The sequence below is a fragment of the Schistocerca nitens genome, chromosome 8, assembly GCF_023898315.1.
Source record: "Schistocerca nitens isolate TAMUIC-IGC-003100 chromosome 8, iqSchNite1.1, whole genome shotgun sequence".
NCBI classification, from domain to species: Eukaryota; Metazoa; Arthropoda; class Insecta; order Orthoptera; family Acrididae; genus Schistocerca; species Schistocerca nitens.
This window is the reverse complement of record NC_064621.1, coordinates 121,415,672-121,440,740: the sequence shown is the minus strand read 5'-3', so window position 1 is coordinate 121,440,740 and position 25,069 is coordinate 121,415,672. Positions and strand designations below refer to the sequence as shown.

Sequence of the window (25,069 nt, the reverse complement as noted above, 5' to 3'; positions counted from 1 at the left end):
TTCACTATATGATATCATCAACTTAATTATAAATTAAACAATCGAGATTTGTATATTAATTTATTAATTAAACATAATTCATACACTCCTGGAAATTGAAATAGGAACACCGTGATTCATTGTCCCAGGAAGGGGAAACTTTATTGACACATTCCTGGGGTCAGATACATCACATGATCACACTGACAGAACCACAGGCACATAGACACAGGCAACAGAGCATGCACAATGTCGGCACTAGTACAGTGTATATCCACCTTTCGCAGCAATGCAGGCTGCTATTCTCCCATGGAGACGATCGTAGAGATGCTGGATGTAGTCCTGTGGAACGGCTTGCCATGCCATTTCCACCTGGCGCCTCAGTTGGACCAGCGTTCGTGCTGGACGTGCAGACCGCGTGAGACGACGCTTCATCCAGTCCCAAACATGCTCAATGGGGGACAGATCCGGAGATCTTGATGGCCAGGGTAGTTGACTTACACCTTCTAGAGCACGTTGGGTGGCACGGGATACATGCGGACGTGGATTGTCCTGTTGGAACAGCAAGTTCCCTTGCCGGTCTAGGAATGGTAGAACGATGGGTTCGATGACGGTTTGGATGTACCGTGCACTATTCAGTGTCCCCTCGACAATCACCAGTGGTGTACGGCCAGTGTAGGAGATCGCTCCCCACACCATGATGCCGGGTGTTGGCCCTGTGTGCCTCGGTCGTATGCAGTCCTGATTGTGGCGCTCACCTGCACGGCGCCAAACACGCATACGACCATCATTGGCACCAAGGCAGAAGCGACTCTCATCGCTGAAGACGACACGTCTCCATTCGTCCCTCCATTCACGCCTGTCGCGACACCACTGGAGGCGGGCTGCACGATGTTGGGGCGTGAGCGGAAGACGGCCTAACAGTGTGCGGGACCGTAGCCCAGCTTCATGGAGACGGTTGCGAATGGTCCTCGCCGATAGCCCAGGAGCAACAGTGTCCCTAATTTGCTGGGAAGTGGCGGTGCGGTCCCCTACGGCACTGCGTAGGATCCTACGGTCTTGGCGTGCATCCGTGCGTCGCTGCGGTCCGGTCCCAGGTCGACGGGCACGTGCACCTTCCGCCGACCACCGGCGACAACATCGATGTACTGTGGAGACCTCACGCCCCACGTGTTGAGCAATTCGGCGGTACGTCCACCTGGCCTCCCGCATGCCCACTATACGCCCTCGCTCAAAGTCCGTCAACTGCACATACGGTTCACGTCCACGCTGTCGCGGCATGCTACCAGTGTTAAAGACTGCGATGGAGCTCCGTATGCCGCGGCAAACTGGCTGACACTGACGGCGGCGGTGCACAAATGCTGCGCAGCTAGCGCCATTCGACGGCCAACACCGCGGTTCCTGGTGTGTCCGCTGTGCCGTGCGTGTGATCATTGCTTGTACAGCCCTCTCGCAGTGTCCGGAGCAAGTATGGTGGGTCTGACACACCGGTGTCAATGTGTTCTTTTTTCCATTTCCAGGAGTGTATATAGTACCTTCAAACCAATTATTAATCCACTCAATTTTAACAATATATAACCAAGTAATCAATAAATAATTATTAATTATTTTGTCATCGATTTTGTTACTGACAGTTGAAAGTTAATTATTTGGTATTTCATTTTAAAGGCCGATAAGACATTATCAATACTACATTTTTAAGGTTATAAGTGTCTTACATATTTTCGCAGAATTTAAACAAAAAAATGTTTTCTTTATTTATGTAAAATTTATTACTTATATACAATAATTCAAATAAAGTAAATAAAACAAATTATAATAAACATAATTCAATTCACCAGTTTGCTTTTGTTCTACAATATTGTAGAACAAAAGCAAACTGGTGCTTTTCATTTATTATAATGTTGTTCTACCAAGAACTGATGGAAGATTCTGTTAATATGATAATTCAATTCCAAAATTTGAGGTTTTATGTATTATGAATCTTACTATGCTCCTATAGCAGCATCTGATTGACTGTCATAAAATACGTCACACTATCAAGTTGAGGGGTTTTAGATTATCATATTGGGGGTTTTATATATAGAGGGGTCCGACTGTAATACAAAGTTGTTCCTTAACGTGAATATTAGAGATCACTTAATAAAGTGGTCCATAAACTCTTTCTCATGGGTCATTCCATCTCAAATCAACTAACAGTCAGAACCTTGATATCTCAGATTTGGATGAATTTTTTTTTTTTCAGGTAATGTACCCACTAACACTAGTTTAAATTTGAAATTTCAAATTTTTCTGACCTTTGGTTTTTGAGTTTCGAGGGTTTAAAAATAAAAAAAACCTCCGTTTTTGATCAATCGATGATTATTTTAAAATACTGTAGCTCAAAAACTATACAACCTAGAGAGCTCAAACTTGCGCCATTGTTTTCCTCTATAAATTCCCTTCAATTTGATATGTAACATGACTATGCTTCCTAAACCTGAAAATTTTAAACTATTCCAAATAAACATTTTTTGAAATTTCCAAAATATGTACCCTTGGATTTTTTTTATAAAAATTTTATGTGTTGTTCAGTCTAACTGACTACATGCATGCAAAATTTCAAGATGGGATCTCACTGGGTTCTTGTATAAAATAATATTTTACTACCACAATACACACTTGTGAGGTGAAAAGCGGACTATTTCTAAGCTATGAACACTAAGGTAGGCCTATGTAATTCTAACAAACTTGAATTGGTATGTTAGCCTTCTTATGTAACATTACCCTCTTATTGTTTGTTAATCTCTAAATGATATTTTAATGCGAGAATAAAATATATAAAAAAATAACAACTTAGAAACTTACGCTTTTGTATGACATTCACTTTTTATTATTAAAAAAAAAAAATGAGATTTTCATATAGGGTCAAGGCTCTAGTTTTGGCCGCTACCCAACTTATGTAACGGGGAAGCTACACTGCATCCTTTCATTACATATTATAAATGGGAGGGAATACTAAAACATCTGCAGTATGTCTTCATAACAGATTGCCTGAAACATAATGCAGTCACTTTCTATGTATTCCAGAAAAAACTGCTAGCAATCATAAAGCAAAACTTGCCTTTTGCACTTTAAAAAATTACTTACTTTTCTGATGGCAGCGCTGCACAATATAAAAATAAGAAAAGCTTCCTTAATTTGTGTTTGCATAAAACTGATTTTGAAGTTGAGGCAGAGTGGGAGTCCTTTGAAACATCCCATGGCAAGAACGCATGCGATGGCCTTGGCAGAACTGTTAAGCGGCTAGCTGCTAAAGCCAGTTTACAAAGGCCATATGACCAACAAATCTTAACACCCAAATCACTTCATGTATTTGCCACGGAAAACATAAAAAAACATTGACTTTGAATATTGCACAACAGAAGACTATGAACTGACCAAAGAATACTTACTTCCTCAGTTTAGTGACTCAAAAGCGATTGTGGGAACACAAAAGTTTCACTCCTATAAACCATGCACAGAGTGTCAAATTACTGTCAAGCCTTATCATTTTAGTCTGGATGAGTCTCTTGAATATGTGACAACACTGAACAAAATAACACCGTCACATATGGAAAATATTACTGCTGGTTTTGTGACAGCAGCATATGACGACTCTTGGTGGCTAGGATGCATTGAAGAAAAATACAATGACATGTACCGAATAAATTTTTTACACCCAAAGGGTCCAGCCCAGTCTTTTTACTATCCACAACCAAGAGATATATTAGATGTCCCAGGAAATACTCTTTTACAAACAGCAAATCCAACAACAGCTACGGGAAGAACCTACACTTTAAGTGCTAAAGAAATGAAGTTGTCTTCTATTGCTTTGGAAAAATATCTTAAAAGATCATTAAAAGAAGCACGTTTAAATTTTGTTACACCTACCCTCACTAAACACTAAGTTGTATAAATACCATGTGTATTAACTTTGTAAATACCAATTGGTATTAGAAATACAGTTCTATCCATGCAGATATCAACAAGTTAATCTTTTTCCCAAGTGAAATTACTTACATGCCAATTTCTGATATAAGGAACTTCTTGTAAATGATTACAAATAACACTGGAAAACCAAGAAAAAGATAACCTCTGCCATTTACAACTAAGGATGAAGGCGAGTGGCTTTATTCAAAATTTTAACTTGTAGCACATATATTACCAATTAAAATGTGTTCACTTCCTTCTGATGCATAGTTAAAAGAATCATGAACATTAAATTAAAACAACACTATATCATTTAATGAATTAACAAACAATAAGAGGGTAATGTTGCATAAAAAGGCTGACATAATAATTTAAGTTTGTTAGAATTACATAGGCCTGCCTCAGTATTCATAGTGTATAAATAGTCTGCTTTTCACCTCACTAGTGTGTATTGCGGTAGTAAAATATTATTTTATACTAAAATATTATTTTATACAAGAACCCATTGAGATCCCATCTTGAAATTTTGCATGCATGTAATCAGTCAGACTGGACAAAACATACAATTTTTATAAAGAAATCCGAGGGTACGTATTTTGGAAATTTCAAAAAATGTTTTTTTGGAATAGTTTAAAATTTTCAGATTTAGGTAGCATAGTCATGTTACATATCAAATTGAAGGGTATTTATAGAGGAAAACAATGGTGCAAGTTTGAGCTCTTTAGGTTGTATAGTTTTTGAGCTACAGCATTTTAAAACAATCATCGATTGATCACAAACGGAGTTTTTTTTATTTTTAAACCCTTGAAACTCAAAAACCAAAGATCAGAAAAATTTCAAATTTAAACTGGTGTTAGTGGGTACACTACCTGAAAAAATTCATCCAAATCTGAGAGGTCATGGTTCAAATCATGTAGTACAATTGGTTGATTTGACATGGAATGACCCTCATTTCCTCCTTACAGATTCTTCATAGTACAGTCTTGAATAATTAGAAAACAAGAAAAAGTTTCAAACCATCCAGTTCTCGAAACTTCCTGGCAGATTAAAACTGTGTGCCGGACCGAGACTTGAACTCGGGACCTTTGCCTTTCGCGGGCAAGTGCTCTACCAACTGAGCTACCCAAGCACGACTCTTGCCCCGTCCTCACAACTTTACTTCTGCCAGTACTTCGTCTCCTCCCTTCAAGGTAGGAGATAAGGTACTGGCAGAAGTAAAGTTGTGAGGACGGGGCGAGTCGTGCTTGGGTAGCTCAGTTGGTAGAGCACTTGCCCGCGAAAGGCAAAGGTCCCGAGTTCAAGTCTCGGTCCGGAACACAGTTTTAATCTGCCAGGAAGTTTCATATCAGCGCACACTCCGCTGCAGAGTGAAAATCTCATTCTGCATCCAGTTCTTTTCTGGAACATATACAGTTGATTAAAAATCACAATGGAAAACAAATGTTCTTTAGGTTTTGTGTCAGCAGTTGTGTGTCAGAAGAAAGTAGAGGCAGTGAAGAGCTTGATTTAATAGATATGTCAAGCCTGAATCATGCTGATATTGAATTATTGAAGCTAAGAAGCACCTGTGAAAATATTGTGTGTGTTTGTTCTTCTCACAAAAGGCTCTATTTATGATAATTTGAATACAGACAAAGAATTTGCTCTGACCCTTTTAAGAAGCACAGTAAAAGGACTGCTAAGTAATCTTTGAAACCTAATTCTTTAACCATGGCAAGGGAATATAAAACCCTTGGACTTATCCCAGGTACCAAGCTGTGCATAACATGCTGTAGGGACATTTTATCTCCTATGGGGGATAACCTTCCAGAGATGGATGAATGTGAGGTTGAAGATCAAGAATATACACAAGATCCATCTACAGCTATTCAAAAACTTAATGAAAGTTGTGAATTACTTGAAATTTCACCATTTAAGTTTACCAAGAGAGCACCAGACAGGTGTCTGAAATACATTTGATCCAAATCTCGTCGCTTAGCTTTAACATTCCAGCAAACAGCATCTGAAGTGCTACATGTTCAAGTGAAAAATGTGTCTGAAGAAACTGGCAGTGCTGAATGTACAGTCTGTAATATTTTAATCCAAAAACTTAAAGAGAAATACAGCAGAAGTTCTGTTAAAGAAAAACTACAAATACTTACCTTAGCACCAGCTTCATGGAGCAAAGAAAAAAATCCATTTTTTTTGTCACTACCGAATACATGGTAAAGAAATCGAGGGTATTGCTAAAAGAAGATGGTATTGTGTCAAAAGGGAGTTATAAAGTGGGAAACAGAATAGATGAGGATGTGGAAAAACATGTCCAGAATTATTACTGTGAAGATGATATAAGTCGCATTTCTGCTAATAAAAGACACTGTCTATCTGTGCCTGTCTGTCCCTTCAGAAAAGGCAAAATAGTGTATAAGACAAAAAGACTAATTTTACATAATCTGAAAGATGTATACTTATCTTTCAGAGGAAAATACCCTGAAGATAAAATTGGTTTTACTAAATTTTGCGAACTTAGGCCAAAAGAATGTGTTACTGTAAACAGTTGTAGAATGCATAATGTATGTGTATGCAAGTGTCACCAAAATAAAACTGTTAATGCATGCTGCACATGTGAAAGAACCATACACTGAACTTCTACAGAAACTTGTGTGCAATCTGGAAAATGAGGACTGCACGCTGCATCACTGTTCTCGGTGTCCTGACAAATATGAACTGTGCAATTTTTTAATGGAGCTAGAGTACTCACAAGATTGTAAAAATGTTGTATTCAAAGAATGGATGCAAACTGATTGACCTACACAGGTGACATTAATGAAGACAACCGACGAATTTGTTGAGTATCTCATGCAAAAACTTCAAAACTTAACATCATTATGTATCAAAATCTTAGAGTCACTACTTCAAATCAAGCAAAGAAACTCTCCCTGATACTACATGCATCATCATAGTGGATTTTGCAGAGAACTATACCTGTCTGCTTCAGGATGCTGCAAAAGGACTTTGCGTTCAAGTGGTTCTTTTTCACTTTAAGCTCCTGATCTTTCAGGGGTTAATGCCGTATTTATTTCTTTGTGAGAATAGCCTTTTGTTTTGAAGGCAGTTCTTCAATGAATGACCTTGTCCCCCAAGCACTGCGGTTCAGATTCTTTTAGCTTGTTGTTTTGATAACTTTATGTTTTAGATGGCGACTGATATTTTTGTGAAGGTTTCTCTCTGGGTGAGAGGGCTTTCAGTGTTCTTAAGTTCCATCAGGTTCTCTAAGTATCTGTACAGCTATAATTAAATTTGATCTCCTTTCTCTTTTCCACAGTGAATTATATATTTAGAAATTCTCCATGTTCTTTTTCTCCATGAGGCTATACCCTCTCTGTCCAAATAGTACTATGTTCTTGGCATATAAATAATAATAGCGCAGTAACTACTGTGGCAGCTTGAACTAACATCTTTAACAACAGGTGTCATTCGACCAGTCAGTTGTGAGCATACAGTGTTACGTAGTGGACGTGGGACTGTTATGTGTGGACACTGTTGAGTCACAAATCAAATGAGATGTCATCTCCAAATCAAGGGCGACATATCCAAGGCCTTCGCCTGGAACCACAGCAATCAGGCACAGTTTATACATTGCCCTGTTTTGGCTCTGCAGGAGACACTGTCTTGGCATACAGAAACAGCGACAGTACAGCAAGCATGAAGTATCAACCAAACCAAGTAGTACAGTGTCCAAAATATGCCAGTCTGTTTTGAAGAGGAGCTCCAGCCAGCATATGGGAATGTGCAGCACTAGCTTCACCACAAGGTGTGTCAGCCTTGATACCGGTGACTTGTACATCCCGGACCACAAGCAGAAGCACTACTTTGCCTCTGCGAATAACGTACCATCCAAGCATCTAGCAGATATCACTCCATCGGGCTTGTATTTAGGACGGTGCCAGGCCACACTCTGGCAGCTAAGTCTGCTGAGCCACTACAAGTTAATTCCGAAGCAGAGAAATTACCAGAATCTACAAAACATGCTTCCAGCAGGAGCCCTATATGGAGGATACTGCACCGCAGTCACCAAGAGCAGGCAGCTATCATCCAGGGAACTTCTGACTTGGCCTCTGGTGGACTCATCCATCATTATACTACCAACAGGACTTAAACTTTTGTCATATTTGCTGCCTAGCAAACCCTTTGACAACCCATTCAAAAGCAATGAAAAGACTTGACTGAAATTAAAAATGCAGACAATTCATTTATGGAAAAATCATCACAAGTGACGAGATTGTGCAATCAACACAAACCTACAACAAAGTGGAGAACAGGTCCCTGCTGGTTTGCCATGTCCGAAGGAGGTGCAAATGCGATGTGCAAATTCAACAACATCCCAAAGGACTTTTCTGATAGCTCTACATGGTTGTATCAACATTGTGTTGTACTGAAGTGCGAAGAGACTACGTAGAACACCTGAAGCATTAAAACCACCAATTCAAACTTTTGCTTATTTCTTACTAATTTACTCTCTAATCTTTTTGGATTTATGGTATATAATGAAAGTATCATCAATGTACTGAAACGAAAATAAGGATTTCTTCTTCACCCTTCCAAGCGCTGCTTCTTCAAATTTTTCCGTACAAATATTCGCCACAACTGTAATGAGTGGGTTCTCTATAGCCACATCATCAGTTTGCTCATAGAATTTGTTCTCCCCTTGCAAGTATGTTGATGTGAGACAATGCTTAACGAGATTCGCCATATCCTTTGTGAAAATACTTTCCAACTGTGATGTGACGTCATCAGGCATAGCAATAGTAAACAGTGATACAATACTGAAGCTGCCCACATCACTTTAATTCAATAAAACACACACGGATCAACGAGGATATTTCTTAGGACCAAACCACCTAGTAGTAACTTAATGAAAGATGAGGTGAAAGCTCTCCAAGATTTAAATTCTGATAAAGACTTTCTAATTCTTCGAGCATACACAGGGAATGCTACAGGGATAATTAACAAAGGCAACTACTCAGTAAAGGTCTGGATGTACTAGAACTAGGAAGATACAGAGGGCTTCAGAGACATCCCATAACTCCTGTTCTTAGGGTAACGAATAATCTACTAAAAGCCTCTTTTGATTTCTCCAATTGTGAAGAAGAGTTTCATCAAATCAGAAGCGTTGCCACCAATATTTTTTGGTTTATCAAAAATTCATGAACCTGCGTTCCATTAAGATCTAATGTTAGAGCTTATTGACTGACTGGCCTACGGAACTGCCGACATTTGGCCACACTCATACAGCCATTTAGGAATAAAAACTGACAATCTTAAACATTATGGTGATTTTATCGTAAAATGAAAATCCTTTAGGTTTAGGAGTAGGTAAACCTGCCTTAAAAATACAAGAGAATTTGTCATCTGAGCTACAAGCATATAATGACAGTAACAGATTGTGCACTGGGACCAAATTCATTTCCTCGTTCCTACGCTTTCATTAAAATTCAACCATTACTATGGCATGATGTACAGAGGCCACAGAAATTCAGAAGCTCAAAAACAACTTCAATAGAAAAGGGAGGGGATTGCCAGACCAGTTGTCGGTGCTAGTGCTAAATAAAGCAAATTATCATCAACTCTTCCCTTCTATAATCTCCATAAAACATGCTGGGGTGGCTCCATAATCTGATAACATTATATATCACCCATTGCATGGACACAATAAACAGTTTGGCTTACTGAGCTTTTAACTACTTCAAGAATCCAAACAGCCTCGGATTACTTTCAGAAACCTGACAGCCACTGATTATGTCTCCAACACTGGAAGACTACATGCCAGGCAAGCACTTATACCTTGGAGCACTGACTAATCACCACGCAACAGAAAGTCACTATATGCAAATACCAGCTGTGAAAGTGTGCACTGTATGGGCAAATAACAAGAAACATACCTCAAACACAAGTGTTGCATCTGGTGGGATTTTTGGTGGGCTTCCTGATTTTCCATAGGCGTATTCAGACTTACATGTCAGAACAGCTACTTCTCCTTTCTTCATAGTTGCAACACCAATGTCCCATGCTTGTATGACAGTTCCTGTAAGTATATTTTTTATGAGTTGCTTTTTGTTGTGCGACTTACAACCAACTTATCATGCAATAAGAAACATTAGTCAATGACAACTCTTCTTTTTATGTTGATGACTTGTTATAGTGTTTCAGAAAATACAATGAGATTAGTCTCAACTTAAAAATACAAGACTTAACTTTACATTCTGAAATTACTAGCAAAAGAAAATCAACAGTATGGGAGGAAGAAGTATACGAGATTCGTGAAAAAAGTAATGTCACACATTTTTTATGTAATAAAGCTTTTATTTTTTTCAAACAACGATACTGTCTTCTTCAAAGTAGTTCCCTTCGGCAGCTACACATCAGCAGATTAATTGTTCCAGTCCTGGTAGCAGAACTGAGGGGTCATTCCATATCAAATCACCCAATAAAAAATAAATTTTACACCCACCTCCTGAGATTTTCATGAAATTTGGCTCAAATGGTTCTAATACCATCCTGACAACACCTGCAATTTTTTTTGCTGTATCTCTTACAGTTTTTTTTTATAAATTTTTAAAGTTTTTATGTTTTGCGTTTTCTGAACCTTCGGAAATGGTCAATTTAATTTGTATTCAAAACTTTAAATTTGCTTATCTTAAAAACTCTTTTAGATAACATCATGAATTTTTGCAGCAAGTTTATTTATTATACATATTTGAAGATAAAAATGATACTATTAAAATATATTAATATTTTCCATGGAAAAAAAATATATATGTATTTTTTTCTTTTTCTTTTTTTTTAACGGATGTTTTGTTTTATAAGAATTGCAATATCTAGAGTCTCAGACCTGATAGAATGCTCAAATTTGTTTTAATTTACTCTTAAACATATAGGCTACTTGTTAAAACAAAAATAATGATGGCTTTTTAACATGTTTATTAATTATAGTAGATTACATTAGAATTATGTACAAAGATACTTACGACACTTACGTATAACCCAACTGATTGCTTGAAACATTGAATTTTTTGAGTAATTTTGTCTTTTTTAATAAACATTAATGCTGATTCAAACTGTTTTTCCACTTCATCCAAGAGTTTTCAGTTCTTTTGATACAGTCTTTTTTGAAGTAATACATTCTCCCAGTGCCGCTTGATTGAGGTGCGTCTACTACACAGACTATGTGCTCCAAAGGCACTATGCAGGAATCTTCTCTTTCAGGCCAATAAAATGATGCAGCAGGTCCTGAAGGATGTAGAAATAGAATTTCTGCATCTTCTTCATGATTGAATATTGTTGTTACCAGTCCAAAGTACCAGTTACCATCATAATTTGCAGCCACATAGCTATTTATGGATGGTTCAACACGAACCCAATCAGAAGAAGAATGGAAAGAAAAGACTAAGGAGGGTTTTACACTATCTGTAGTCCTTCTAATTTCAAGGTTGTTTGTTGGAAGTGGTTTGAAGTTATTAAAACTTCTTGTTCCAGGAATGGTTCGGGTTGCTGAAAAACGTTTTTCTAGTTTTAACCGTAGCAAATCAGCTTCATTTTTGTCAATAAAGTGAAAATGAATGTTTTCAATATTTTTTTCACAAAACTTGTACACATCGATTCCTGTCATTATTTGTTCTTTGTCTGAAAGCTGTAGACTGGCTTTCCTTAAAATCCTTTTAATAGTTCCTCCTAGGCCGTCACTAATTGACTTCCCATGACTTGTTGCAAAAAAAGAGTGTTGGGCCTTCAAATTAGTCTCTCAAGTGTTCAGTCAAATTTTTAAAACTGTTTCTATTTTTGTACTGCCCAGCACAACCATCTGTAAAGTAGTGAACTGAGTCAATGTCAGTATGATGTAATGACAGCGACTTTGTAATTTCTTTCTGTACAAAGTTAACAAAACCAGTGTCATGTTCTTCGTCATCACTAATAAAACAGTGGTTGGAAACAAAAACATTGTTTTCCTCATTTCTTAGAAAAACTCCAACTGGGTGTAGAGTACAACCACCTCTATTCCAGTGGTAACTTTGGATCTCATTTTGTATAACAAAGGAATAATTTTCACTGAAATCCATCACAATAATTGCTGTTTTGGGTGGTGGGTCTTCTTTCAATCTTTTAAAGGCTGCTGATTGGGATTTTGCTATAAACGAGTTCGGGGTGAGCTTTTCCAATGACCTAACCAATAAAGAAATGTAGTCTTCAACACTGATAGACTGTTTGATCATTTCTGCCCTGTCTGTGTTAACCCACTGACTGATTACAATTTCTTCTTCTAAATCATAATATTCACTTAGTTTTTCAGTTAAGCACTCTGTTAGTGCAGTATTTGCAGGACAGCTGTTGCATGCAGTTTTGGTTTTCTGTGTTGCACACAAGCATCTTAATTAGGTCTTTATAAGATTCTTCAATTTTCACAGCATCCAGTAATAGTTTAACATTCTGGTGGATACTGCATACACATACAGTGTGTGTGCCTGCAGCACCAGCAAGGATACACCTTTTAGGTCTCAAGAAACAAAATTTTGAAAATCCTACTTCTACCTCGGGATTCTCCTATTTGAAATAATAATAGAGTTCTCTCAAGTTACACAAAAATGAGTCTTTTTTGCATGTACACATTTTCTTGAACACTTACTTTGTCTTTCGTTCCAGGTAGCACTCTGGAACTTTCATCCTTTTCATAAAAATCTGTTACAAGTCTTACTGTATTTTCAGAATGAGTTTTACCTTTTTTTGGACCAGGAGTTTCCAAAATACCCTTTTCAGATTTTAGCTTTCTAGATTGTCGCACCATGTACTCACTTACATTAAATGTACTCACTTACATTAAATTCTTTTATCACTTTATTTCGACTCCAAGAATCTGGAGCCAAGGTCAGAATCTGGATTTTTCTAGACCTCCCAACAGATGAAATCTTCTCTTTCATAAGAGAAATCATTACATCAAAATCCTTTGCTTTCTCAACCACACTTTTATCTTCTTCGTCATCATCAGAACTTGGTGCATCATATTTTAATGCTTTTGAAACCGCCTTTTTTGCAGTCTTTTCAATACTGCTAACCTTCATTTTAAAATAAGACCCTTTACTTTGTTCTGACAAGCCATGAAGCTTTATCGGTGTTAAACCTAAATAATCAAGAGCAATGTTTGTTTGTACGAGGGATTCATTTCTGGATTCCAATGATTCTAATTCAACCATGACTTCTTCATCTGTTTCACTTTCATTGACTTCAACTCTTAATTTTTCCTCACAAAAGTTACGGCATGTTGAGCAAAGCTTTTGTCCGGGTTTTATGCTAATATTTTTTGTCAGTAATTGTTTAGAAAGGTCCAAGCCTACACTTCTCAACGATTTTTTGATGGGCTTTTTGTGTTTTTTTTAGTGGGTCTACACATGTTGTTTGATACTTTTCAAAAACATTTAAAAAGTAGTAGCTGTGGTGTGAACATATATTCTTCAATTCACACAGATTAATTCCAGATCGTAAGTGGATCAAATCTTTTTCTTCCTCACTCAATTCTGATACCGGTTGTAACTTTTTTGAAGGTGTGTAGGTTGTTTGGAAACAGTCAGATTTTTTAAATAACCCTACACTACAGGTTTGAATATCTGACATACTGATTTCACTTTTGGTCTGATTACTGTTCTGGTTACTTTTATAGGATATTGGAAAAGAATCTCTGTAAACTAAGTAACAGTACTTACTGAGAGTTCGAATAAACTTAATAAAATACTATCCAAGCACTATTTAACACTGTAATAATTTTTTACTTCAAAACACAGGAGTAACAAAACAAAATCCAAGTGTACATTGCTACTCCAAGAAGACAAAAACTTATTTTCGGTGTCTAAGTCACTTGGTATTTTTTGTTTTTAAAATATAATTAATATTATTTTAAAAATTAGATAACTATTAAACAGGTTAAAAAGTCAACATAATTTTTCTTTTATCTAATAGCCTATACAATTAAGAGTATTTTAAAACAAATTTGAGCTTTCTATCAGGTCTGAGACTCTAGATATTGCAGTTTTTGTAAAACTAAACATCCGTTAGCTAAAAAAAAAAAAAAAAAAATAATAAAAAAAAATCATTTGGAAGATTTTAATATATCTTTATGGTAATTTTTTTTAACATTTAGATATAATACACAAACTTATTCCAAAATTTCATACTGATATCTTGAGTATTCTTTAATATACAAATTTTTTTAGTTGTGAGGACACGTTAAGTTACAATTTCCGACTGCTGAAACAACGCCAAATCTAAAAACTTTAAAAATTTATAAAAAAAAACTATAAGAGATAGAGCAAAAAAATTTTACAAGTGCTTTCAGGATGATAAAAGAAGTAATTGTACCAAGTTTCATCAAAATCTGACATGGTTGGTGTTAAGGCCTGGGTGACTTGACATGGAATGACCCTGAATGGTTTCAACTGGTAGGGCCTTTAGCATGTCTGTCACATTCCTCTGAAAGTGAGGTACTTTTAAGACATTTTTCAATTTCAAGAAAAGAAAACGTCAAAAGGACTCAGCCTAGGTGAATAGGAGGTTTCGTGGAACAACAGGAGTGAGGTCAAAAATCCTGTGATGGAAGTGGCCATGTGACATGGGGTGCTATGATGCGGCATCCACTTGTCTGTAATGTCTGGTCTCATTCATTCACTCTTTTCCTGAACTTCTGAAGGATATCTTTGCAGAACATTTGGTTGACAGTTTGTCGTGAAATTACAAATTCTTTATGAATGATACCCTCTACTGTCAAAAAAGCAAATCAGCACTGTTTTGCTCTTTGATTTGTTCATTCAAACTTTTTCTGTCGAGGAGATGTCTTGGTAAGCCACTCCTCACTGCGCTGCTTTGTTTCAGGATCATCCACAAAAATACAGGATTCCTAACTTGTGATCACACAACTCAAACATTTGTGGTCAGTGGCAATCCTCTCAGAAAGACCAACACACAAATTTCTTCAACTGCCCTTCTGTTCAGCAGTTGTAAGGTTTTTCGGCTTCATTTTGGCATAAACCTTTTGCATGTGCAAATCTTAAGTCAAAATTTGATGTACTGTGAGGGTGTTTAAGTTTAACATGTCACCCATCATCCTTACTGTTAAATGTTGATATGATCTCACAAGAGCAGGCACACATCTGACGTTCTCATCAGTTTCTGAAGTTGGAGGTCTCCTAGAGCAAGCTTCATCTTCAATTTCTCTTGGCCTTCCAAAAAATGATTTGCGCCAGCAAAAAACTTGTGCTCTTGATAAATAATGTCCCCCATATGCTAGTTTCAACTTTTTGAATTTCACACTCACGGATTCCACAAGTTGTGTGTTAAACTTTATAACGATGCTCTAAATACTGCTGGTCTATTTTCATAACACACAACAAAAATGTAACTTCACTAATGGCACTCAAAAGTCACATGACGGCTGTATGGAGCTGAAACTCTGATTGAACAACTGGAAGAAATGAACACATTGGTCTATCCAAGTAGAAGCCCAGCATTGCCAGATCACTCACAGTGTTGTCAGTATCATTACTTTTCTCACACACCTCGTATACAAAATTGAGCTCCATGATTTGTTTCAGGTAGTGAGTAGTCTACAGTGAGCAGCGAAAAGATATAAATACCATGGTCTTACATATAACCTTTGCATAACACCATGTTTCCTACCCGACCACCTCATAAGACAATTTCCTAACCAACCACTATTTTGAATGGGAAGGCAATCAGCTTACCTCTGAGCTTTAACTTTCAAATTTGTGTGAGACTGCTATGACGCTATCACTATCTGGACAGTTGTGAGAACTTACCATGACAGCTCTTTCCTAAAGTGACAGCATTTACTCTACAATTAAATGAAGTAGGTAGAAAGCACACTGTTATAGTATTATTCAGCTACCAGTTTACTTTAGAAACATACAAAAATGAATAGCTATACAGTTCTTCTATTTTCTAATTAATCACTGCAAAAAGCACAATTACTAAAATTCCTGTTTGCACAACCATCAGAACTATTAGCTGTATCCTAATGTAAAGTATCTATATAATAGTGAACAGACAGCTTTACAGTCTAAATGTTTAATTCTATGGCAACCAATAGAGATACATCACCTACACCTACAACAACATCACCACTACCACCACCACCCATTTCACATATACTGCAGAATAACTGTCATCAACCCACCTTCCAGGAAGGCACATATACGGAAAAAAAAATTATATGATGTGCCTTGAAGACTCTCCATAAATATGGTTTGAATGAAACAATAAGATACATTTTTGAAGAGTGCCTTCTTTCTACATTCCCACGTTTTCTCTTAAAAGATTCACAAAGCATCTGTAATCACATTATACCAGTAACCCCATCCACCTACACCCTACTCCCAGTTCATTAAAAAAATCAAACTCCATTCTATATGAGTAGTTTCAAATGTTTGATACTTTACAAATGAGTTAATTTGTTCAATATTTGACAACCATGCGAAACACACAATGCATTGGTTGTATTAGCTTTGGATTACTAACCCACAGACTAATGAAAATGTTTAGGAAAGGTTCAAAATTATATTTAAAAAAACTGTAGGAATTTGAAGACAGAAAGTGCTCTCATTTTCAAACACTGAAGAAGTATAATCTGGGTAATTTGTGCAGCATGAGTTACATTGTCTCAAGATAAATATATATTTTCTAACTTTTAACACCTGTTGTACCATGTTAGATGTGTAACGCTAGATTATACCTTTTAAGGAGTACATTACTACATTTTAAATTGGCCAATAACTATATGAAATATTGGAAATCCAATTTCAGTTGCCCTGGAAGCTGTTATATAGGACTATCTGCAACTGGGATTGTGAACCATTTCAGTAATTTGGTAATATAGGTAGAGTCTTTGCCCTCTTATTAATTGTGGTGCAATAGTACCAAGTAGCCAACAGCAGCACAGTTTTAAATTCACTTGCACCTGGAAAAAGCATGAACCTACAAATCTAAATATCTGTTGCACTACTTGTTTTCATGTAATTTCTTACAAATCTGATTCATGTACATATTGATTGGCATGGCCCGAATATGTTATAGTAAAATGTTCAATAGGAATGGAAAATGGTGTGGCTTGTGATGCAAATATCCGCGAGCACCATTTGCATGCCTGTAATGAACAATGTTTTTGTTCTGATTTCCGTATGTATTATTCAATGTGTTCAACTATGAGTTTCATGCTACTTAGCATTAAAAATAGCTTAATTCTGACTGAAAAGAAAGGCAGATAACATGTTTATAATGTGAATCTTAAAAGTTAAACATGTTTATACACTGGCATCATATTTCTATTTTAATACATCACACCATACAAAAAAGCACGTCTTTAATAGCATGTTACTGCATCTAAGCATGGCATTTTCTATGTGCACATATTGTAATTTGAAAACCATTACATACACCCCTTGGCTTTGGAACTATGGATCCTGCATGATGATAATTAGTGCTATAAGTGACCAAACTATGGAGAATAACATTTATTCCAGCAGTGAGAAAAACCTCCAACAATTGAATGACTTAGCTCCGAATAGGTCATCATTGCTCAGTTCAGCCTATAAAACATACTATAATTACAACTGCAAAAAGGGACTGTCCACTGAAAAAAAGGGCCACAGGTAACCCACAAGGTCACACCTACAATTTATCAAGCCTTATTAATTAGTGTAAAATTTGCATGATAACGGTGATATACTTCTCCAAAATGCATAATGATTATAATGTCTGAATCTGGTATCACGGCCCGATGAGTTCAAAAGGCCACCATAACCTACAAGACAGCCGCTAGGCAGCACTCCTCATATTTGTCAGCACTGCTGTCACCACCTCAGTGCTAGAAGTGGGCCAAGCCCCACAAGCCAGCCTATCGGCACCAGTGGCTACACTATAAAGGTAGCAGCAGAAGGGCTATCCCATATCTCGTCCGGAGGACTTCCTCACAAACCTTGTCAGCAGTGCATATTTTTCCAAAAGACCTTGCCAATGCTTATTTACAGATCCCACGGGATGAAGAATTGCAACACGTTATCATCAGTACAGCATTAGGCTTGTACAAATACAAATGTTTGACCTTTGAAATCTCTTCTGCTCTGGCAATTTTCTAGAGTTACTTGGAACAGTTAACCACATCCATTCCCACTGGTAGCAGCTACTTAGATGAGTTAGTAGTTAAGGGTGCTACGCACCAAGACCACCTGCACAACCTCTGCACCCACTTTACTATGTTGCATGATGGAGGGCTCAGGTGCTGCCTACACAAATACCAATTTTTTCAGGAGCCAGTGGAGTACCTTGGACACTGGCTCACCACAGACGGGATTCAGCCCAATGATCATAACATTTTGGCCGCTGACTCCCGTATCTCCAAAACCTACACTAGTTACATTTTTTTTTGGTGTGTGTGTGTGTGAGTGTGTGTGTGTGTGTGTGTGTGTAAAACAAATTATTACTCAAAGTTCCTTCAACATGCAGCACACATTATGCACCAACTCAACCAGCTGTGGAAGAAGAGCATTCAGTTCCGTTGGTTGGCTGCCTGTGAGCATGCTTTCACCCAACTGAAGCACATGTTACACTCTGTGCCCTGCCTTGCGCTCTTTCCTCCACTGCATCTCCTTGTTTTCGCTGCTGGCACTTCCACCTATGGCACTGGTGCAGTGATGGCCCTCTGTAATGATGATGATATTGAGCAACCCATTGTCTATGCACCGAAGATAATGATGCTTGCTCAAAGAAACACCTCGCATACTGAGAAAGAGGATTTAGCGGTTATTTCTGCCATTAAGAAATTCCACGTATACCTATTTGGGACTACGTTTATCCTCATTACTGACCACAAACTATTAGTAGCACTCTTTGGGCCACATTCTCAGCTTAAACAGCAAATGGCTCAACAGCTTCAGTGTTAGGTTCTTTTCCTTAGTTCTTACAGTCATACCATTAACAACACCCTACCAAATAACAAGCAAAAATGGATGCACTCTCTCATCTAACCTCAGGACTAGACTCTGTATTTGACCAACATTAGATCTCGTTTCCACATTGACATATATCAACGCACCTTGGATAGTTTTTCCATTACTGCTACCCACATCGCTGCAGACACACACTGTGAAACCTACCTTATGGCCTGTCATGCATTACGTGCTATATGGTTGGCCCGCTCATTTTCCCAAATCTGGTCCAGAGCTCTGGGCCTGGGTTTCCCATTCTCATTGTTTGTCTGTTGTCTCCAATGCTCTTCTCCTGGCTGCAGATACCCACTATGCCACCATCAGACTACTTTGCGCCCTCGTATATTTGAACTACTCTATCATGGGCATTTGATTATGTTGCTGATGAAAGCTCTTTCTAGGCAGCATGCCTACTGGCCAGGACTGAACAAAGACCTGGAGGCCATGGTGTGTAGCTGTTCTACATGGCCCAACATCAGGCTGTTGCTCCTCAATACTTCATCTCCTGGCCCACTACCCGCCACCCCTGGGACTGCATTCATTTGGACTTTGATGGTCCCTATCTGGGCTCTAGGTGATTCATTGTAATGGATGCTTATTCCAACTACCACACATGGTTAGCACGGCATTCAACCATATGAATGCCACACTCGATGCACTTACCTAGTTTCCCACCACTGAAGAGCTGCCCCTTACCCTCTTGTGTGGCAATGACTCCCATGCCCTGGCAACGGCCTTTGAAAAGTTCTGCAATGCCTATGGCATTAAACACCTGTTTAACCCACCTTTTCACCCATCCTCCAATAGCAAAGCAGAGTGGAGTTGGTTGGTTGGCTGGCTGTTGGAGTTAATAAGACCAAACTGCGAGGTCATCAGCTCCTTCATCCTATAGGTATCAAACCAACAACAGCCCTCAGAAGAAAGGTATAAAAGGCAATTCCTGGGAAGCCTGATTTTAACCAAGATACAATGAGACAGAGCTAAAATCAAAGAAAGTATGAGGGAAGCGAGAGGGAGAAAGGTGGGTGGGTCACTTTGCCCAGAAAGCAGTCAAGAGATTCCCAGAGGATGGTATGCAGTGGGAGACCCACCCTCTGCATTGCACCGGCACCACCTCAGCTTCTGTTACGCCAAGGAAATGAGCAACACAGACAAGATGATAAAAGTTTAGGAAAGATAAAATATTAAAAACAGGAAACATAAAAGAACAAGGAAAATAAAAAGATGAGAAGGGTAGGGGCCAGGCCAGACTGCTGAGCACGGCCTGCCATGGGAACCCTGGGCCACAGCAATGTCATAGTTCAGCCAGGTGGTGGAAAAATCCACTGCAATTCCATTGGAGAATCATGCTGTTGGTGTACTGTGAAGATGTGAAGAGACCAAGCAGACAAGTTATGTCCCAGGGTCACCTGCTGCCACTGGTTGAGAGGGTATGGTATAAAGACATAGGTTCTGACGCACCTTGTGTTGTACGATCTGCAGTCTCAGAGGCCACCGGGATCACTGACATGGCCACGAAAGCGTAACATGTGGGATCTGGTGGAGTGGGGGCCACCACAATTTCCTTTGTCTTTGAATACTTCTTTCCTTTCGGTGGAAGATTGTGGGAGGAGGGGGGACTTCCCTGAATTAGTTTCAGGGACGAAAGAAGATTGTAAAACCCTATGACCAGCAAACTGTTGATTGACTGATTGAGGGGGTTATGGCAGTACTCCACAAGGTCATCAGTTCCACAATTCAAAAGCTGTGTGTCCATGGAAAGTGGACGGATCAAGTCAGAGGGTTCAAACTATAAAGTGATGAAGCTACAAAGACACACACTAAAAAGCATAAAAAAATAGGTCTAATCTTCTGGACAAAAGAAGGATAAAAGAGTGATCATGGGCCTCAGACCCAGAAAACACGAAGGGAGGCCCCAACCACAACCACCCTGCCCCTGCTCCAGGACGAAAGCAAACCACTTTCCATAAACAAACCCGAGGTCCATTGCAACCATTCATGAATTGTCTACCAATATTAAAGACAAGGAATTTGGAAGGCTATAATTAGTACAAAGGGCCAAAAGAAGGGGACATTCCATCAATATATGGGATACCGTCAGACTGGCTCCACAATCACATTGTGGGGGAGGCTTGTTATGCAAGAGAAAACAATTGTTAGCCTAACATTACTGATGCTTAGAAGCATAAGACAGTGGACTCCTCTTGAGAGGAACAGAAAGAAGAGCACCAAACTGCAGTAGTCCCCTTGATTGTGCAGAGTTTATAAATGAGAGCAGCAGCACACCAGATGTCATTCCACTTTTAGACAAAAAGAGATTTGATGTGAATATGCATATCTGCACCTCGAATCATGAAATGGAATTGGAGAGGCAGGTAGGTTGGTGGTGGTAAATATCTGCCTTTTTAGCCAACTGGTCAGCCAGTTCATTTCCTGGGACACCCACATGACTTGCGACCCAGAGAAAGACAACTGAGCAAGCGGCATAGCCAAAGGCAGAGAGGTCATGGATAGCAGAGATCAAAGGGTGATGAGAATAGCATCAATCTATAGCCTGCAGGCTGATCACTGATTTGGTACATATTAAAACAATGTAGCACTGTTAATGGCTAACAGCTCTGCTGTTAACACACTCCATGGTCCCGGCAATAAATGATGTTCCAAGCCAGTAGGAGTCATAAAAGCATATCCCTTCTTATCTATTGTTTTAGAACCAGCAGTTTAGAAGATGGTAGCACCCTGGAACTCCTCAAGGATGGGATGCACAAGATGACAGAATACCATAGGGACATAGACCTTACGCCCTGGAATAGGTTGGTCCTAATCTGTGGTCGAGGCACCATCCAAGGGGCGGCACAGGAAGAAATACACGGGGCACTTTCCAGGTTCTGGATCCCGACAGAGGGAAGTGAGATGAATGCAAACTGCCAATCTCAACCAAGGGAAGGTATCAGGTGGGAGACATCCCTCATTTGCAAAGAGGGCAGGGAACACGGGATGGGCAGAAAATCAGTGAATGTGTAAGAAACCAGGAGATGTCTCCTTTATATTTGTAGAGGGGGAATCCTCGGTTCTGCGAGGAGGCTGTGGACGGTAGCAGTGTGAAAGGCACAAATAGCCAGCCACACACCGTAGTGATGGACACAGCAAGTACATGTAGAGTGGAAGGAGCTGCTGAGCCGTAAACCTAACAACAATAATCTAGTTGAGAAGACTATCACATTCTGCACCCCAAGATGTGCGGGCCAGAAGGCAGGGACAATTAAGCTTCTGCTCGCATGTAGTTTTCAGGTAGGGAATACGGGGCAAACACGTCAGCTTTTTATCGAAAAGAAAGCCCAAGAAACGGAACTGAGCTACAACAGCAAAGTGCTGGTCGCCTAAATAAAGTTTTGGATCCGAGTGTACTGTTGGTCTACAGCAAAAATGCTTAACCTGCATTTTGCAGGAAAAAAGAGGAAGCCATGGGAAAGGATCTGTGCAGAGGCCCATCGGGTGGTGCCTTGGAACTGGTGTTCAGCAGATGCTACTGAGTGGGAGCTGCACCACATGTAGAAATCTTTGACATACAACACTGGGATACAATTCCCCTGGGTCTGAGGGGTGCCAAGCAAAGTGCCAACTAACACAGAAGAGCTGGTTGGATAAAAACAAAAATTGGAAGAGGGCCACAAAAACCCCAGTCACGGAGGGTAACTAAAATGTGACAGCGCCAAGCTGTGTCATATGCCGTATGTAGGTCAAAGAAGACCACAACAATGTGTCAGCGGTTAGGAAAAGGCTATCAGACTGCTGTTTTCAATCTGAGTAAATGATCAGTTGTAGATCATCCTTCTTGGAAGCCACACTGATAGGGGGATAAAAGGCCCCAAAATTAGAGTACCTGGAGGCTAACCACCCTCTTGAACAGTTTACAAAGTACGTTGGTCAATCTGATCGGTTGTTAGCTGTTGAGAGACGAAATGTTCTTCCCAAGCTTAAGGACAGGGATAACTATGTTGTCTTGCCACAGCAATGGGGAGGCACCTGTGAGCAAAATGCGGGGGAAGACTCCAAGTAGAGGTTGCCTCTGGGCAATGTCCAAAGTGTTCGATCACCTGGTTGTGGATGGAATCTGGCCTACAGTTATGTCATGAGAAACGGTAAGAGACTGCAGGAATTCTCACTCAGTGATGTGTTCATTATCAGCTTCGGGCTGGTGGGAGTTGAAATAGAAGGGGATTTCTTCAATCCGTCATTCCTGCCGGAGAAAGGTAGCACAATGCCAATGCTGTCGCAAAGCGTGTTGTGACGTGTTCTGCAAGGACCGATGGATCAGTACACAGAGCACACTGTAGGATAAGACCCTGGACAGCTGATTGTCGCTGGTGGTCCAGAAGGATAAGGAGTTTGGATCAAACCTGTGATGAAGAGGCGTACATCCCCAGGGAGGAAACACAGTGCTCTCAGCATTCCTTTTTACTCTCCTTAATAAGGTAGCAGTTGTTAGCATGCAGACAAGGGGGAGACCTGTGAGTAGGGGGATAGCAATGACAGTGGCATGAAGGATAGTGTAAGAGATGTCTTACACGACCACATCAATACATTCCGAGAGAGAGATGTCAAAGTGCACAGCAGACATGCATAAAGGCCAGTTGGCTCTGCAGAATGTCCAACGTGAGGCCTATGTGCCTGGCAGACACAGGGGAACAATAGAATCACTGGAAAGTGGTCACTGACACAAAGACAGTCATGCAGTGACCAACGCAGGAAAGCCACAAGAGCAGGGGAGGAAATCGTGAGATCAATAGCAGAAAAGATGCCATGAAAGGCAGTGATGTGGTTAGGGGAACCATTATTGGGGTGACACAAATCAAAGTCTGTAAAAGTCAGTTAATATAAGACCCCTACCTGTTGAAATGGCACTCCCATACAGGGGGTGGTATGCACTGAAGTCCTTGAGGAGGAGATATGAGGGCAGAAGTTGCTGTATTAAGGTAGGCAGTTCAACATAAGAAAGTGGTCTACCTGCAAGGAGATAAGACATTGCACGTAGTGATTGCTGGGGTCATTCACATTCGTGCTGCTATTTCTTCCAGGTTGGTATATTATGGAAATGTGTTTCTTGAAGAGCAAGACAGAATGCAGAATAAGAGGAAACAAGGCATTGTATTTGCAGTAAGTGACGATAATATCTGTTGCAATTCCACTGGTTAGATGTAAAGAAGCCGAGCAGAGGTCATGCTACTCTGTCAGTGATTGTCACCGACATGAATGGGGTGACATCCATCAATAAGAGATCAGACTCAGGTTGTGAAAGGGGAGATGGCACCTCTGGAGGCACTGAGTGTGTGTGTGTGTGTGTGTGTGTGTGTGTGTGGGTGGGTGGGGGGGGGGGGGCGGCCTTGTCCTGGGACTTTCTTCTCCTCCTCTTTCAGAGGACAAGGAGGGCACGGCACAGTGGGAGAGCATGCTTCTGCAAGATCTGGGATCAAAAGAGAGCAAATGTCCTTGAGCGCACAGAAACAGTGCATCTCATGGCAGAGTTACGGTGGTAGCAGGCTTCCAGCCTGTGAGATGCCATGAGGAGGTCCCACGGATGGTGGGGGAGGGGGTGGGGGAAGCAATCACCAGTGTGTACCACACAACGGGGGCTTTCTTCAGCTGGGGAGGAGAAGCAGCACCCAGAGAGAAGTTATCCTGGCCTGTTGAGTTCGAAATCCTGTCAGAACATGTAGATCTACACAAAAACCGCTAGACAGTACTCCTAATACTTGAGAGTGCTGTTGATGCCCCTCAGTTGTAGGCGTGGGCCATGCCCTTGCGCCATCCTATCCAGCTGTGCTATAAAACTAGCAGTGCAGGGGCCCACACCTGTCATCTTCTGACTGCTCTAGTATCGTACCTTGTAAGCATCATTGCTTCGTTCCAGATAGTGCTACATCTCAGATCTCTAGTTTGGTTTACACTCCAGACTTGTCATTCTGCCCTCGGCTGGTCGATCAGTGTCTCCTGGTCGTGTAAGATACCAGTTCCTACACGGCTAAAGTGGCTAAAGACCGCAGTCATATGTGCACGAGGTGTGCCTGCTTGTGTGAATGTGTGTTTTCCTTTCTTTTCTGAAGAACACTTTGGCCAAA

At 39.8% G+C, this 25,069-nt stretch overlaps 1 protein-coding gene across 4 annotated transcripts in view; it reads right to left on the bottom strand.

Moving 5' to 3' along the window:
- Positions 1 to 25,069, bottom strand: part of LOC126199184 (peptidyl-prolyl cis-trans isomerase FKBP4-like) — a 118,470-nt gene that overhangs the window by 78,565 nt on the left and 14,836 nt on the right. For all 4 annotated transcript variants that reach the window (XM_049935961.1, XM_049935960.1, XM_049935959.1 and 1 more), the window contains exon 3: positions 9,852 to 9,994. In XM_049935961.1, coding sequence (XP_049791918.1) covers positions 9,852 to 9,994 — 143 coding nt within the window. The remainder of the gene's footprint in view (positions 1 to 9,851; positions 9,995 to 25,069) is intronic.